General features: G+C 37.5%; 1 protein-coding gene across 5 annotated transcripts in view; it reads right to left on the minus strand.

The window, feature by feature from the left end:
• LOC148086651 (SH3 and multiple ankyrin repeat domains protein 2-like) overlaps positions 1 to 17925 on the minus strand; it is a 138671-nt gene that overhangs the window by 77265 nt on the left and 43481 nt on the right. For all 5 annotated transcript variants that reach the window (XM_087784824.1, XM_087784822.1, XM_087784823.1 and 2 more), the window contains exons 3-7: positions 16370 to 16573; positions 16177 to 16248; positions 12656 to 12764; positions 3029 to 3180; positions 2788 to 2955 (exon numbers count right to left, since the gene is read on the minus strand). In XM_087784824.1, coding sequence (XP_087640950.1) covers positions 2788 to 2955; positions 3029 to 3180; positions 12656 to 12764; positions 16177 to 16248; positions 16370 to 16573 — 705 coding nt within the window. The remainder of the gene's footprint in view (positions 1 to 2787; positions 2956 to 3028; positions 3181 to 12655; positions 12765 to 16176; positions 16249 to 16369; positions 16574 to 17925) is intronic.

A 17925-nucleotide genomic window follows, 5' to 3' on the forward strand; every position in this document is an offset into this window, starting at 1 on the left:
CTTTCAGTTCACATAATATTTTTTATAATTCATAAAATGTGTAAATAATAATAATAAAAATACTGATGTTAAAGGAAGGGAATTTTATAAAAATTAGGATAGATTGAGCGTCCAACAATGAAATAAAAATATAGTTAATATACATTTTGTCGACCAAGTCTGCTAAAAGGTGTTTTGTGCTGCTTTATTTCATGGCAGCTCTTTAACAAACATTCAGTCACATTGTCGCCACATCACAATGTCGATTAAATTCGCAGGACCGGAGGGTTGACAAGCTTCAGTAGTTTTAGCAAAGCTGCGTGAGGTTAATCAGGAGAGTGGGAAAGCGGTCTGAAATAAACGAAGAAGATAGTTTCATCGTTACTAACGCAGAAGCTGATTTTATTTTAGGTCAAATGTGTGGCTCGTGCTGCTCCAAAAGTTATTACAATGGACGTCACGCCTCCAAACAGCTGTGATGGAGATAAAAACTGTTGATGTGAAAATGAATTCTAGCATCAAAGAAACAATGAGGCGGAGAAACGACCTTGCATCCAGTGTGATAATTCTGCGAGCTTCATTGTCGGATTCATATCTTGCTTTTGTTCGATGAGCTCATTTTAAAACGTGGCTATAAAACCAATTTAAGAGACTAGAACTACACACACAAACAATAATGACGTTTATAGATGACTTCCTCATTTGATCTATATTCAATTTGAAAACTACATTAAATACCCGATGACTAAAAACACGTAACCTATTTAAGCAGTTTTAATACTGAGATTCAAATGAGCACAAATATCTAATTGAAATACAGTGATTGCAGAATTCGTCACACCTTTGTGTGAAGCTTCAACTTTTAATAAAAAGGTGTATTTCCTGAAATAAGTAAATGACATAATAATAATTATTACATCTGCCAAGGAGTTTATGCTTCAGGGGGTTGAGTTGTCTGTATGATAGTTAGAAAAAAAAGAAAATTCAACTTCAAAGATTACATCTTCATGCTTCTGCTTTTTTGGGACACAAGTGCAAAAGACTATCTTCTCTCCAGCTAAATCATCCAGCTCTTCCCTGGGTACCCCGGGGTGTTCCCTGGCCAGAGAGATGTGTTCCTCGGTCACCCCCGATGCCTCCTGCTGTCGGGACATGCCCTCAACATCTCACCAGAAACGAACGTCCAATCCTGATCCTGATCAGCTGTCCAAGCCACCTCGACTGAACATCCTCTGAGTCTCTACTCCGAGTCTCTCCCAGATGACAATGCTTCTCACCATGTCTAATGGAGACCCCAGCCACCCTCAGGGTGGAAACCTATTTTGTGACGTGGATCTGCCTTTTGGCTTAGCTCTCTTTTCACCACCACATAACTGCTGATGCCGACCCGATCCTGTTGTTGATGAAGCTAAAGCTTCCCCGCTCCACTCTTCCCTCACTCCTGAACTAGACCCCAACATAATTAAACTCTTTCATTTGAGGCAGGATCTCTATTCCCAACCCGGTAAAGGCTCCCCACCTCATTCTGTCTTAGAACCATGGACACGGTTTTAGAGGTGCTTATATTCATTCCTGCTGCTTCACACTCTGACCTGAGAGCTGAAGACCATTGTCTGATGAAGCCATTACCACTTCATCTGCAACGCCCTAGACGTTTCGAGAAATTCTGTCCATAAAAGATACCCCTGTGCGGTTCAAACCTCACTGGAAAGGAGTCCGAACTGCTACCGTTATGCGGTACCAAGCTCTGACACCGCTCGTACAGGGAAAACACATTCTTTCTTAGGGTATCTAATACCCCATACTCCTCAGCTTCCTTTCTACATGTGTTTTTTGGATATGGTGAAGGCATTGGATCAGGTCCATGGTGAAGTTATTGTACGATCAAAATCGCTTTAAGACTGTAAGTAGAGGCAGAAGGACTCCAGAATGTTGCAGAGACAACAGGTGGTTGGTTAACAATGTAAGAATGAGGACACCTTGTTATTTGTTTATTTGTTCAAAGCCGATACAATTCTTCAATCATAAAAAATGTTTTATCAGTTTGATTGTGATCTATGTACACATTTCTGCGTTGAAACATTAACAAGGTCATGTCCTGACTTCTGAACTCAGAGGCTTAAAAGATGTCGTTTATGAGCTCTCTATTTTTAGTTTTTAGTTTAAGATAGTTTAATCCTGTCAGACGATTGAAATGTAAAATGAAAAACAATCAGTCACGCCATTTACTTTTTAAAATTCTAAATTGAGTGTCATCAGCTGTGCTCTTATTTTGAAAATCCCAGTATCCATTCTGATGAAAGAAAACTAGCATCTTCCAAGTTTTCAGTTCAAATCCTTGTTTTAAATCCAGTTTTAATACCCAGTGTCTGTCTTTCAATGTTAGTTTTCGGATGAACATTGAAATAATCCAGTTTAAAGGCATATGATACAAAAAAGGATCGTTTTTATTGATCATAAGCCTCATACTATCACTAGGAGAATGTTTATCATTTGCACTGTGGATGAGGTGACACGACAATTTTGTGTGTGTTTGTTAGGCCAAATAAAAACTACTTTTCTGTATTTTCAAAACAATAAATTCCTTTAGGTGTCGTGTCTTTGAGAAATGAATAAAACAACGGTAAAAGTGGAGCAGACGGACCCACGTGGGGACCAAACAAAAGAGCGTTGCTTAATTAACACTAGCATCTACAAAGATGAAAAGTACATCTGACAACACAATATCTCCCAGCAGGACTGCGAACAACTGAAATAACCTCTAAAACTATTTTTGCAAATGTCCTGCGTTGTCATTGATGTGTTTACCTGGTGGACCTCGTGCCAGCCGTTCTCGTCCTGGCAGCAGACGGCGGCGTGGTGGTTGAGGAGAAGCTCGCAGCAGCCGGGATCTCCGCCCGCCACCGTGCTGTGGTACAGAGGGGTCAGTCCTCGGCTGTCCTTGTAGTCAGGAGAACCTCCGAGGTCCAGCAGGGTCTGAAACAATATTAGAGTTGATCTAAGATATGCAAGCAGACTCTCAAATCCCCCCCCCACGAAGTGGTTTTACCGCGAGAGCGAGCTGGTTCTTGGATTGAGCCGCTTTGTGGAGAGCAGTGAGTCCGTCTTTGGCCCTGAAGTCCAGATGAGCTCCTCCGTTCCTAAGAACCTTGATCAGATCCGCCGTGTTGTCCAAGTGGGCCGCGAACGTGAGCGGAGTTTCTGCAAGACAAGAAAGTACAAATTACGAGTTGTTGAGGTTTCATGAAACAGCCGGTTAGGCGTCATGAAAGAGTGTCTTTTTCAGAGCTCCCTCGGATGAACTCTCACTTTAAACAATGATTTAAAGGGTGAGATGCAGTGGCTTTTGAAAAAGAAAGACTCAGTTTCATGAAGCTTCGTGAGCTCTAAATAACTAATTTATTTTATGAAGCCAGTAGATGGCACTCTTCCAGTTAGAAAATGATCCCAGGTTTCATTGAATTAGTAGATCAAAGCCAAAGATTATAAATCAAAAACATTAAAACACTGTATCATGATGCACTATTAGCTGTTTCATGAGGCCTCATCAACACATCACTACAAGCCACTAATATATGTACTAATGTCGTACAAAAATAAATGATTGAGGCTAATAAACGCAGTTGTGGATCTTAAGCTTCATCAAACTCTACTTGAGTTTCAAGGTATATTCTCACAGTTAAAGGCGTCATATCACAGTTTCAAACATTCTATTGTTGCTGTATCACATCGTCTCCGCAACATCTGATGTGTAAATCCACCATCTTTAAAAATCATAAATGCTTGTTCTTTGTCTAAGCCCTGGAAGGTTTATAAGAACTGTTTTGACATTCTAAAATGTGTAATCAATATCTCTCATGGACACTGAACACATTGACAATAGAAACTAAGCCATTTAAATGGAAATAAAGCTGATTTTTCCTCCATATAAATTAGCATCACGAGCTTGGCAGGCCGGTTTTACAATGGATTTGGAAACACGTCAAGCTCCTCTAAATGTTCTTTATGTGAACATCATTGTGTAAAATTGAAATGTCTAGTGGTCGAAATATGTGTTAAACTTTTTTTTATTATACAAGACCAAAAGGTTTTAAGATTACGTGTTGAAAATGATTAAAATTAAATCATTTTTTTACTCAGGGCGACAGGATGGTGACTTTATTCTGCCACAGATGTGATTGATTACCTTGGATTCCATCCAGATTTGCAATAAAGCCTGTTTTTTATCCTAAATGGTGGCTCCGTGGAAAAGTGAGCTAAAGTGCTGAGGAGTAAATCCAGTCCAAAAGCAAAGCCAAAGTGCTGTCATTTGTATGATCAGTCCCAAATTGAGGCAGAGTGGACGCCCGACTGGACTGTGGAAGGAGAGGTGATTGAGCTTGTGTTCTTTTATCTGTCAGTATATCGCTTAGTTTCAAATATAGTGGCTCTTTCGTGTGACAACATGTTGTTGCAAACATCCATCATGAGGTTCCAGGTCACACATAATTTAGTAATGAGGATTTCAATTTTGGTCCTGTGCTACTTTTAGTAAGATTTAAACAACCTTGTCTCAGCAGCAGTAAAAGTTAATTTAACTTGATAGTCTACTTGCAATATGACTTTAATATTTATGTATAAAGTACATTTAAGAATAGTTTTAAAAAAAAAGATAAAAGGGTTTTTGAAAAATCTTTAATGAAGCAAAAATGAAAACGAAAACCATGTTAATATTAGAATCAGAAACTTGTATTGCCATTTGCCAGTGTTGTGAACACAGCATAGGAGGTTGTTTTGTGGTGTCAGTACGGAATAAAAGAAAGAACTAAAAAAAAAAGCAGTAGAAAAACAGAACCAAAGCAGCCTTTCTGCCGCACAAATATGGGAAACATACCAAAAATATAACAATTTAAAAAGCTTAGATTGATTTTCTTGATAACAGTCATACCAATAGAGAGAAATTATAAATGTGACATGTCCATATATATATATATATATATATATACAGTATTGTGCAAAAGTTTTAGGCAGGTGTGAAGAAATGCTGTTAACTAAGAATGCGTTCAAAAATATACTTATTATTATTTACAAAATGCAAAGTGAGCGTACAAAAGAGAAATATAAATATTTGTTGTCCCACCCTTTGCCTTCAAACCAGCATCAATTCTTAAAGGTACACTTGCACAAAGTCAGTTGTTTTGTAGTATTCTAGTGATGTGTATGATCAACCAATTATATCAAACGGGTGCAAATGATCAACAATTTCACAAGTAGGTTGAAACGCAGTCATGGAGTGAAAAAGATTCAACTGTGTAGGATCTTAAAACTGTGAGGAACAAACTCTGCTACCAAGCTGAGGTTGTGGGAACAGTTTCATGTCACAGGTCATACACCATGGCAAGACGGAGCACAAGGTAGTTCTACTGCATCAGCAAGTTTCTCCCAGACAAAGATTTCAAAGCAGACTGGGGTTTCAAGATGTTCAAGCTCTTTTGAAGAAGCACAAAGAAACGGGCAAAGTTGAGGATCGTAGACGCAGTGGTCGGCCAAGGAAACTTAGTGCAGCAGATGAAAGACACATCAAGCTTATTTCCTTTCAAAATTAGAAGATGTCCAGTCGTGCCATCCCCTCAGAACTTGCAGAAACCAGTGGGACCCAGGTACACCCGTCTACTGTCTACTGTCCCTAGAAGTCTGGCCAGAAGTGTCTTTATGCAAGAGTTGCAGCCAAAAAGCCATTCCTCCGACATGGAAATAAGACCAAGTGTTCATTCACTGCATTTCGTTAATTGATGAAAATAAACTATTCACACTTCCGTTTTTGAAAGCATTCTTAGTTAACAGCATTTTTCACACCTGCCTAAAACTTTTGCACAGTACTGTATATATTCACACAGTTATGCTATTTTAAATGTATTATTATTATTCAGTTCATGAATAACTTAATGAAATCATCCTGATGTTCTTTTGTTCAGTGACCAAAGAATCCCTAAATGTCATTCAAAGAGACTATAATGATAAAAAATGTACACAAAATGGATCAAACACTTAAGAACACAACTTTGCTAAAATAAATGTAGGCACGAACATGTGTAAAATAAAATAGGAATGTCAAGTTATATAGTTAAACGGTCTTAATTCAATTCATAATTAGTGCTATAGTTCTTTATGTGTTCATATTATTTCTGATCTCTTACTTTACCATTTCTGTTTGTAGGTTTACTGTAAATACGGATTTGTAAAGGATAAGATGAGATATATTGAAGGAAAATAAGATCTTTGTGATCTTGTCTCTGTGTAAACAACTGTTTTTTGTGTGTGTTGGTTTTGAAAAAAAAAAGATGTGGGCTTTCCTATGCAAATATAGGTGAGATTATAATGGATAGAGTGTATCAATTAATACAATATAATGAATTGATCTCTTTTTCTTTTATCACTTGACAGCACTTAAAAAAAAGCAGACATCTCTATGAAAAAGATGGTTTAAGGATCCTCATAAAAGAGACGACTTTACCAAAACAGTGCATGTAGGCAATATCCATTAAAAGTTAATTAATTCTCAGCATGGACGTCTCTGTGGGCGGATCTTTGCTTCTGAAGCGTTCGGAAAGAATTCCCTGTGAACAAGACAAAGACTTTTATATCTGCGGCTTAGGCACGCCTGTCCTCTTGATCAGATAAAGAGTTTTTACAGGAAAGTCCATGCTGATTCAGCTCAACTCTCTTCTTAATAACCTTCCTGCTCACTTATTTTCCTCGACAGGCCGCTTTAAAAGCTCGCTCAGTTTTAAGAGTCTGAAACTCTACACTAACTCCTTCATTAAACACTCGTAAATTAACGCCCTGCTCGAGGAAAAGTGCTCTCGGAGCCTTTACTCTTCTTCTTCTTCAGATGTTGAACACACATTAAGGGAAATAAGGTCTAGTTGAGCGTCCCTAAAGTCATACACAGAGAAGTAGGATCATTACATCCACTCTGGTGATCATGCATGCAGTGGTCAGTACCTAATAAATATTGATATGCTAATATTATTACAATAACATGTATGCATTTAGAGTTACTTGTCTTGCTCAGGGACACAGCATCACAGTCTTATCAGGAGCTGGGATTGAACCTGCAACTTCTTAGGCCCCAATCCAACCAGTCTACCTGAGCTATGACGCTTGTCATTTAGGGGTAAATACCTTAGTAGTGAAAATGTTTTTGGATTTTATAAACTCGTGGACACAACTTCTTAAGTATTAACCACATACGGCAAATGTGTGATGATTTGCTTAAAATCCAAGGAGACTAATGTTCAAGTTGACGATGACCTATTGGTTACGATAAGATAGTAAACAAAGATTATGTCAACAATTATAAAGAAACTTAAGAAGTATAAAACAAATGAAAATGAAATTAATTTGATACTCTTGGCTAGAGACTGAAAATGTGCTCGGTCCAGGACCTTTTCGCCTCTTCTGTGAAGGTGTCAACCTTCCTTCCTGTTAATGAATTTCTAAGTGGCAACCCCGTTTACCCTCATTTAAAAAATACTTTACAAGTACTTGTAGCTGCTTGATCTCATTTTCAGTAGTGGGTTAAACCGGATCTAACATTCCGGAACCAAAGGTTATCAATTAATCTCAGAAAACTAAACCTTCACGTTGATATAATGACTGTTCTCTTTCACAAAGCTGAGGCTGGACTTTGAATGGAATTCAACATCAAAAACCGACAATTAAGATAAATGCAGAGAAGAAAAAGAGAAACTGAGATCATGTTCTCATTCAGACATGGGCAAAGTGTGATTTTTATTCATTACTAGTTCCACTCGTTATATGATACAGGCCTTTTGTCCTGCAGAGTTTTTATTGACTGTAAAAAAGATTTAAGTGAATTTAAAAAAAACAAATTTTAATAAGTTATATTAAATACAATGAAATCATATTGTTGTTTAATTAGCTAGATTGTATTATAATTATATTTGTTTTTGTTATATAAGTTTTACTTTTATTTAGTGTTCCTAAACATTCCAACATGTTCCTAAACGTTCCAACATCTTCCGGCTGAAAGACAAAATTAATCATATCCTTCTTTTTTTTTTACAGTGTAAAGGACGAAATTCTCACTTTGTGGTTCCTTCTCATCTTTCACACATTATTCTCGCTCCATGATTAGAACATACACTAACTTTATATCCGCAGGGCGCGGTCAAGCCAGATCAAACAGGTTTTATTTTAGTTATATATCTTCACATGTAACTCAGGTAATTATTTGTGTGACTGATAGTTAGTCTTAGCTGATGTTTTTTTTTTATTCAATATTGTGTTTCTTTTTCCCCCTTCAAAACATGCCGTTCCAATCTATTCTCATTAAAAATCCTTGAAGAGACAGGAAGCACAAGCGTGGAGGCGTTTGTACATGAAATCATCATTAAGAGCCTATTGTGGGGAGGACACAGGGGCCGACGAGGGCCACATAAGGTCAAACCAAAAGAGGTGTTTGTATGTCTCAATGCTGCAGCGAAATGATGAATGCTGAAGTATTTATGTGCATCTGATGATCACAGAAGCATCTGTCTCCGCCGGCCCTCGTGTTGACAAAGACTGACGCTTGTTTATTCCTGTTGACTCACAAATGTTGACGGATCACACAGATATTTTTCTCTCTCCTTTGGAGCAGTCCGACGACGTGACGGAACATTCAAACCATCTGACATTCAGCAGCAGGTCAAGCATCCTCGCGGTTCTTACATTTGTCCCTGTGTAAAAAATGCTGCCGATGGCAGTATTTTAAAGCGCCGACATGACCTCTGACACGTGAGTCAAATACACCATCAACCTATCTGACAATATGAACGTTTATTGGAATGTCTCCAGCAAAAAATTTACCAGCACAATACTACTCACTAGCAGCGGTAAAACATAATAAATGTGTCATATATAAACTATGTTTTTCATCTTAATCACTTACTTGTCTTTACTTCCTGTGTGTAAATCTCTATAATAACAACTAAATAAATGCTTTTGTCAAGCTATTCAATTTAGCATTAAAGAGTTAGCATAGCATTCCTGTATCTAGTTTAGTTAATTTAAATGAAAAGGTGACGAACTCAACAAAGAAAATGTGCAGAGTTTGGTTGTAATAAATGCATAACAGCATCACTAGCAAAACTGCTGTTCTGTGCTGTGTCTCAAATCGCGCACTTCTCCAAGTGCACTGCATTACAGTACACTGCAAAGGGTAGTACTGTCTGAAATCACTGCCACTACACACTTATCAAAAATGACTCGACAGCTTCTACTTTTCAACTCTGATTGCAACTGTAAGTTGGAACACGATCGCTGACACTTGACATTGCTTTTCAACAATCGAGACAAGTTATTAAGTTGTGTTTCATTTTCTAATTATTATGTGTTGTGTTGTTTTGTGGTAAAGTTAGTGTTTTATCGAAACATTTACGCCGGCAACTGCTCCGAAGTAGTGACTTATCTTCCATTTAGCTCTAGACATAGCGTCACCTACGTCACTAAAACGGCGGCCGTTAAGGGTGGAAAGTGTCCTTCGAATCACACCCAATTTTCTGGCTGTTTGAGTGCGCCTACATTTTTGCACACTGCTCAGCATGAACGCACTTGTGTACTCAAAATATGAAGTGTAAGTGCAGTAAGTGTGGGATTTGAGACACCCCTGGTATCTTACTGCTTGATAGTAAGCTAACACTGAGCAAAAAATTATACATTACTTGTTTTATGTTTAAAAAAGATTCCTTGAGTGTTTGTGAATTGGTACCTGGACACTACCAAACACACCATGTGTACTACAACAATCGGCTTTGAAAACAACAACCTGAATAAACAAACCCAAGTCCCTGAACTGAAGGTGAAAAAGTATTTATACAAGCATTTACAGAAGTATTTGAAGGTGTTAAAGTTGCATATTCATGATTTATAAAAGTATCACATGGTGATGAGTTGATGAGGCTTCATGAAACAGCTGATGACGTATCAGTGTCTTCATTTTTTAAAAGGCCACTAGATGGTGCTCTCATTTACAAAATAATGCCAGGTTACATTAAAATAGTAGATGAGAAAGATTATCAAAGATGATAAATCACTGTATCATGATACCCCGTCGGTTAATAAATGTTTCATGAGGCCTCATCAACACATCACTAGTATCACACATTTCTCTTCTGTAGAGTTTTTCTTTTAAATAATCCTTCTCTCCTCAGAAAACATTCATTTGTTTTCCCCAACATCAACTCTCAGTAAGTAGCATACATTTGTCATTGCACTGTGATTGCCGAGATATTGACGAGTGGTGTCCCATCGAGAAACCATCAGTGGCAAACATTTTCCAGCCCTCCACGACCGCTTTGAATGATGAGTCGAAGGGATTCTAGTAAATCTCAGCGGTGTCCAGCGAAAAGCATTTACCTGAAGAAGGAAAACAACAGACCTCGCGGCGACAAATTGTTCATGAGCACATTTTGCTTTCAGGCTCTTCTTTATATTCTTATTTTTTATGCCAAAACAAAACATTTGTTCATTTAGATATTTAGATATCCAAACACTTTTCACCTTCTGTGCTTGAAATTGTTTTTGTGGGCTTTTTTTCCCAGCCTTATTGTGGTGCGGTTTAATTGTTCTCTGTGTATACCACAGAGAAACACACAGAGAAATACACTTGTATTTGTATAGCATTTGTCATAACTCAAAACAACCCTCTGACCATGGAGTCAAAAATCCTCCACTAAAGCCAGCTGAGATCGCTAAAACAATGAGCCTTCCCACCCCTGAACATATGGTTATCAATGTAAGAACTGATGAGGATATTATTACCCACCATATGGACGCTTCGACAGAAGATTCACCAGCAGGTGAGCGAGTGTCTCAAAAGATTAAGAGAATAATGATTGTGGTTATTTAAAACACTGGTATATCTGTGATATAATTAATCTCCAGCATTGCCCTGCAGCACATGCTAGGATATTCAATTAGCAAGAGAGCTGGAATAACTTCTCACCTCAACGTGACTTTTTTTTGTTTGGTTTTGAATGGATTTATGTGGTAAAGAAATCATGAATAAAATGTATTTTTAATTAAAGGTGGAGGAACAAGAAGATTTGTTTATGAACGCATTGTGTGTTAATGTAAAATGCAGTTTCTTTGTCGTCTTCAACTGGTAAAGGAGCCAACATTAGTACCTATTTCCCCTTTTAATAGCTTGCAGAGGGATCATAACATACATTTGAAGAATTACTCAGAAAACCTTTGGCTAAAACCATAGTCTTGTCGGGTTCAGCCTATAAAAAAGTGCATCTATTACTTATTTTGATATTTAGTTACTTGTCTTAATCCCTGGTAATTTATAGGTCACAATATCAACAGACAATATCAACTACAATAATAACATACGTTGATTTGAGCAAAGAATCTGGTGGGCCACATAAAATCACCTGGGGGACCAGAGTTGGCACCCAGACCAGGAGTTTTACACACATGCAGTTAACTGTGACATTTGCTAAAGTGTGTAGCAAATGTCATGCGGAGAAAAAGTCTGAGATTCTGTCTTTTGGTGTTTTTCTGTGTGCTTTCTGACTTCTCTGTGTTTAAATATATGAGGGTATTTTTTTATGAAATCACATGTTTTTAAATGAGATTTGCATTTGTTCCTCAAGTAAGTAAGTAAGTAATTAGACCCTTTTCTTAAGAAATCTTACACATTTGTTCACCAAGTTTTAGGAGCTTTTTGCAGATTTGTCAGCAACAATAACAGCCTCATATGAACACAGCCACATCAGTTCACGAGACTATTATTATGTATGTCAAGCGGAAAGTGGAACAACAACGCAGCACAGTTGTGCCTTCCAGATGTGAAATCGATTTGAATCAAGGACTTGTTTGTTTAGAACTTATTTTCCAAAACACTTCTCTTCACTAGTTCATGGTCAAGTTGTCAGAATCACCTTCCTGGAGCTTTTATTTTGTACAGTCCTTTTCTAGATTTCCTCTGTTTTGTTGCTCTCTTGACAGTCGGTGAGGGCGATGCTTGGCAAGATCCACGGCTGTCGACTATCAGGACCATTAGCTGTGCTGCATAAATAGTGTGCTCCTGGGCTGCATCGATGTCATCGTGTTGTTTCTGGACAATCGGTAAACCTCTCTGTTGTTCGCCTAGTGAACCAACTTTGCATCTCGGATCAACCCTCCAGACTGTTTTTCCCTGTTAGCGCTTTGTGTTTCCTTTAGTGATTTCCGTTTTTTTATTTGTTCCTTTTGTTTTTTGGAGTGGATCTTGCGCCTTGCAGCCACACTTGCCTTGTTTTCTCGGACTTCTGTTTTTTAATTGGAATCGTAAAGACTGAGATTTGGACTCTGAACTTTTACCCCATCTTGTGGACGTTTTGTGTGTTACATAGTTTTTTTTGTGATTATTATTAGTGATTATCTTTTGTGAACCTCCTGCCTGGTCAACTATTAGCCATATCATTATGACTGGGTCATCTTGCTAACTAAAACGTTTCATTAGATACAGTTTTGTGTTTCTTTTGTTTAGGTTAAATCAATGGCAGTCTTTGGAAGAATGTTTCATTACACTCAACGTTCCACTTGCATTAACCGTCAGTGAAGGTACAGTATATATCTCTGTCCATTCTTAAGAAGATAGAGTCACAGTGTTACTCAGAGGAAGACGGTTGTGTGGTCGTACCGCCTGTGTCGCCGTCATGGTAGTTGGGATCGAAGCCTCTGTCCAGCAGCTTGGCCACTTTGTCCACCTGGTTGTTCTGGACCAGCTCCATGAACTTCCTCAGATTGGCCTGCAGACGCAGAAGACACGAGGGAACAAACGGAAGATTCAGACTCTGAAACAAGCCTCGTTGGGAGAGTGGACCAGTTCAGAAAAACGTAAGGAGACGACAGCAGGCTGGAGAAGGCTTTGTTTCCAGGCCGCAGGATAAAAATAGATTAGAGAGCAGCTCCCTGAGCGAGGGAACCAGGGAGGAGAATGAGACAGGAGAAGTGATGCAGGATGGCACAGGACAAGCACTTTTCAAAGTTGATCTGAATACTTTTAAGCCTTTATCACAAACTAAATCTTGGATAATAGATATAAAATACCAACAATAAAACCCAGAAACTCTTCCTTTACACATATACATTCAGGAAAAATATCTATATCTAAGTCTGGACCAGCCATCCAGAGAGTTTTGGAGTATCATGTGACCATGTGCTTTAGATCAGAGAGTCAGAGACAATGTTTTCATATGAAGTAGTGATACGTTTGCAACTGGAACTACCAGGAAGATAAAAAGAAGAGCTTTTATCTTCTTTTCAAAACAAATGTACATTTGCTATATCCTCTACCTGGCGATGGTGCATATAACACTATACTCTGCAGTTAACCTTTTCTGACACGCCACAAGAAACCTTTTAAAACTTAGTTAGTTGGTTTAATAGAAAAAGGTTTGTGCTGAATGGGGAAATATAGGAGTTGGAAAATGTTAGAAAACTTTAAATTGAACTCAACAAATGTTGCCTGACATTGCATTGCACTCTTCTGACACTCTTACAAAACTTTCTTATTGCTGCTTTAAACGCATCAACACCATGGATATCTGTTTTCATTTTTTTAGTTAAGCTTCTTAATTATTAGCACACAAAAAAACATTTTTTGGGGAATTTGATAGTCAAATGTTTTGACCTCTATATGTTGACAGTGGAAACTACAGTACAATAATGTGTTTTTCAATTTGTTATTAAAAGTCAGCATACAACTTATTACAAACAAAAACAGTGATAACCGATTAACAACCAACTACAATCAATCCTTTTTTTCTTTTTTGTTTGTTGTGTGTTTTGTACTGTGGATAATTTGGCACATCCTGTTATCAAATATGAAACAGCTTTGCTCAGTCATCCAGTTGGATTATTAAATTAACTTTCCCGCTACAGTGATTGCAAATATTGATTACAAATCATGATGGACACATGAAACTGTTTTTATTTAACTAAGTGATCTTTCGATCAACAAATATGACTTTGAGAGTTGTGGCTTTACACACCATAATTCATGGTTGAAAAGGACTTTAAGATTGTTTTATCATAAGAACAATTATTTGGCTTATATTGCAGCACAAAAGAAGATCATAAATATTATTTTAAAGTTGAAGTGTTTACCATTTAATAGTCCAAATGAAATAAAGAGACGCAATAATCTGTCTCCTGCCGGAAGGAAAAGAGAACAATTACTTCCTAGAGTCACAGCAGGAGACAGAGCAGAACAAAAATGACTTTGTTTTGATTCTCAAAACCAGCAGTAAATGAGGATTGTTCCTCCTGTCCTACAATATAATTAGTTTCACAACTCAAACCGACTTGTTTGCCTCAGAGTCACAAGTGGGGCGATGATGGAAACACATTAATAGTAACACAAAAAAAAAAGTATTTTTCAAAGGTCTGGGGATATGCTGACATGTTCTCTCTGCCACTGCCTACTCACTTCACTTCTTTGTTTTGAAATGCAAAACCTGCCCTGAGGGAAAAACACAGGTTCTATTAGATAAATGAACAAAAAAACGATTCCAGGGTCAGATGTTGCTAACTGAGAACACTTGTATTATTTTTCAACATCCCAATAAACAGCTTGATTTGGTTCATCAGGAAATGTTACATTTTCATTTAAAACTCTTTATATGTCAAGTCTCTCAGTAATTTAGATACATTCAAGAAATACATTTTGATTTAAACGCTACCTTATTTATACAATAATTGTGAGTAATGATCAATATAATGCATAGCAAATCTTTTTGGTTAATCATTTCAAAGACCCCCAGTGGACACCACCCACAAAATTCACCTTATTACCTTAAAGATAAGGACTGAATATTTTCCCTTTAAAAAAAAGGATGGTACTAAGTGTGTTAAAAACAGGGCTATAAAGGGTTTGGATTTCACCGCGGCAACCACGTAACTAAGCCGTGACCATCCTCCACACTTGCCGTAATGCACTGAAAAATGTACCCGTGTTTAAGTCAACAACTTGCCGTGACCGCCCTTGGCTTTTAATTTGTTAATAAATAATGACAGCGTAATTGTTTCCTCGAATGAACATAATAAAATCGTCCCAACTTTACTGTTATTTAACATTTTCAACAGTATCTAATGGTAAAAGGTCAACAACATGGGTGCAGCCATTTTGGAAGCTTGTGTCAAAGGTTAAATGCCGAGCAAGGAAAGGATGAAACAAATGAAAGACGATGAATTACAGGCTGTTGAGAAAAAAATTGAGCAAAATACACAACTTTTTTAGGTAAGTTTATTTCATTGTTTAAATGCCGTGCTGAAAGTATTTAGTGGTTTGTTTGCCTTTGAAACTCGCCAGTTCCTAAACCTGTAGATATTGTTTATGTGTTTATTTGCATAAATCTTCTTTAAGGCAACACTTGCCTTGACCTTAAAAAAGTTAAAATTATATATATAACGTAAGGCCTACGGGACAGATCTGGCCCTTCAAGCTAATTGGATTGGCCCCTGATTCCCCCATGAATAACGTATGTCTCATCAAAAAAATGTTCAATCTGCTTACATTTTTGATGATTGACTTTGCTTTACGGCAAATCAGCTTTTTTTACGATTTGTAACTCCCGTTTTGATAATGAAACTTGGCCCTCGATAAGCATTGATAAGATGACACATAACAGAAGATTAAATTACGAATACACTGAAGAATAACTACACAAAACAAGTTTAAAAAAAAAGAGTATACCGTGGGGGGACACTAAGGTTGCATCCCTAGGTTACCACTTACTTCTACCACTTAGCCCTTTCCCCTCATCCACCACTTTGGCACAACTGTCAAGTGCTAGGGGTCAAAATATCCAACTAAGAATTGGGACAGCCCTACCCCTTTCTACATCATCAATCGCTGCCGCTGACTTAATGCTACATCAGTAGTTTGGGTGTTACTGTTGCTGTTTCAATACACAAGTGCTAATTAATTGTGTATCTATTTTTTTATTTTTATTTGTGGAAGTTCAAGTTTTGGAAAATCAGTGCCCCAGGAAATTTCCGTTGAATTGCCCTGATGTTAAAGGTTAATGAAAGTTTGCTTTTAACCTTATACAGAAAATCAAAATTCAACTCCCAACACTTTTATTTTCTCAGAAAAGCGAACAAAAATACATAAACATGACTCAAATAAATAAATAAAAAACGTGGTCTGTGTGCTACCTTAGTGTGAAGTTTGGCAATCTGTTTCTCATCCACGTTGGGTTGTCTGTAGACACGACTTTTGTATCGGAACTGGTGGAGAGAAAAATGTATAAGAAAGGTTTAATTAATGGCAAATAAAGGTCAACAAAGCTTTTGGAATGCAGGGTGTATATTAAAAAAAAAAGTCTTTAACATCGAGAGACCCTTGTACCTCGAGGCAGGGGACCCCTTTGCTGATTGGTTGAGGGTATTCTTTGAGAAGCCGTTCCTCGTCCAGGAACTTCCCGTCTCGGCCGCTGCTGGCCGGCTGGAAGAGTCCGTAGTTGAGGACGTCCTTCAGAGTCTGGGTCAGTGTGCAGAGGATGCGCTGCTTGGCCACCCAAACCGTGGCGTCTGGGTTCAGGCGCATGCATTTCTGGAGTAAGAAGAGCAAAGTCAATAATTGTCATCGGTTTGAGGTTCTGGTTTCTGAAATCACAGTTTTTTGATCTGCTTCTGTTTTTTTTTACCGTGTTCCTACTTCCTGATCTGATGGCGTTAACCTGTACTTAACTGTGGCTCGGCACGATCACCAGCCTGTTTTAAAACAGACCTTGTGTCCGTTGAGCCTCTTTAGTAGAATTTATTTGAATGTTTGGTTCAATCATAATTGTGTTCAGATACAGAATCTATTCAATTATTTCTTTAATTTTCATCATAACCTTTCATCATAGTTTCACTTCTTTTCCTGTTTCATTTCAAATATATATTTTTTCAAGCTACTAAATTGTTTATTCTGAAATAGAAGTTTACATATTTTTAATTTTTTAATCATTTCAAATAAATATGTTGATTTACATATCAAACATTACAAAACATATACCGATATAAAAATAATTATTTTTTACACAATAAAATAGAAAAGCAACTTAACAAGTCTGGTAGTCATGACGTCCAAGAGTGAAATGTTAAAGATGCACTATGTAACATTGTAGATCATTTCTTTTTTTGTCTTCATATTTTCTGAAATTACTTGATTTAAAACAGTTGTGATTAGGGATGGGTGAAATAAACAGTAGTAACCAGACTGAAAAGCAGTCATCATCAATTCAAAATATAGTCAAGACAGTGGTTTAACGTAAAACTTTCACTCTGGATCATCGCCGTTTAAGCCTCTTGTGTAACTCATATAAAATGTTGCCACAAAATAATACTGACAGAACGCATCTTTGAGTCTAATTCCAAGAATTAGTCAGAAAAGAATCAAATGTTTTTTGACAAATTTTGCTTTCACATCTTAAAACATAGTTTTGGGCACCGTTTAGGCACCAGACCAACAACACAACAAGCGCCTCCATCTTGTTTTGCACATGCTGCATTTGGCAATGGTGTACTGCAATTACATTTTTATGGCACAAGGGGTCGCCAGAAACAATATTTTAGAACCTGTGTATTGTCGCTTTATTAAAACATATTGGCAGTTAATGAAGAAGTACTGGAATTAAACTTTATATTGAACTAAAAATGGAACAAAAGTGTTGGTGAACTAGTCAAACTTTTAATTGTCAGCCATGATTGGGCTGGCACTCCGACAGGACCGGAAAACCGCTCTCCAAGAGACAATGGGAATCAATCTCTGCAGTAAATTGCTCCTTCATTCACTCAAACCTCTCTTGCGAACTGACGAGCGAATCTTGGGAGCGAAACAATGCTGATGGAGGAAGTGACGGACACAAGCCTGAAACAGGAAAACAAAAAAATGGGGGATTTGTGGAGCGGGTAAAATCA

This window comes from Callionymus lyra, chromosome 2, assembly GCF_982586985.1.
Source record: "Callionymus lyra chromosome 2, fCalLyr1.hap1.1, whole genome shotgun sequence".
Classification (NCBI taxonomy): Eukaryota; Metazoa; Chordata; class Actinopteri; order Syngnathiformes; family Callionymidae; genus Callionymus; species Callionymus lyra.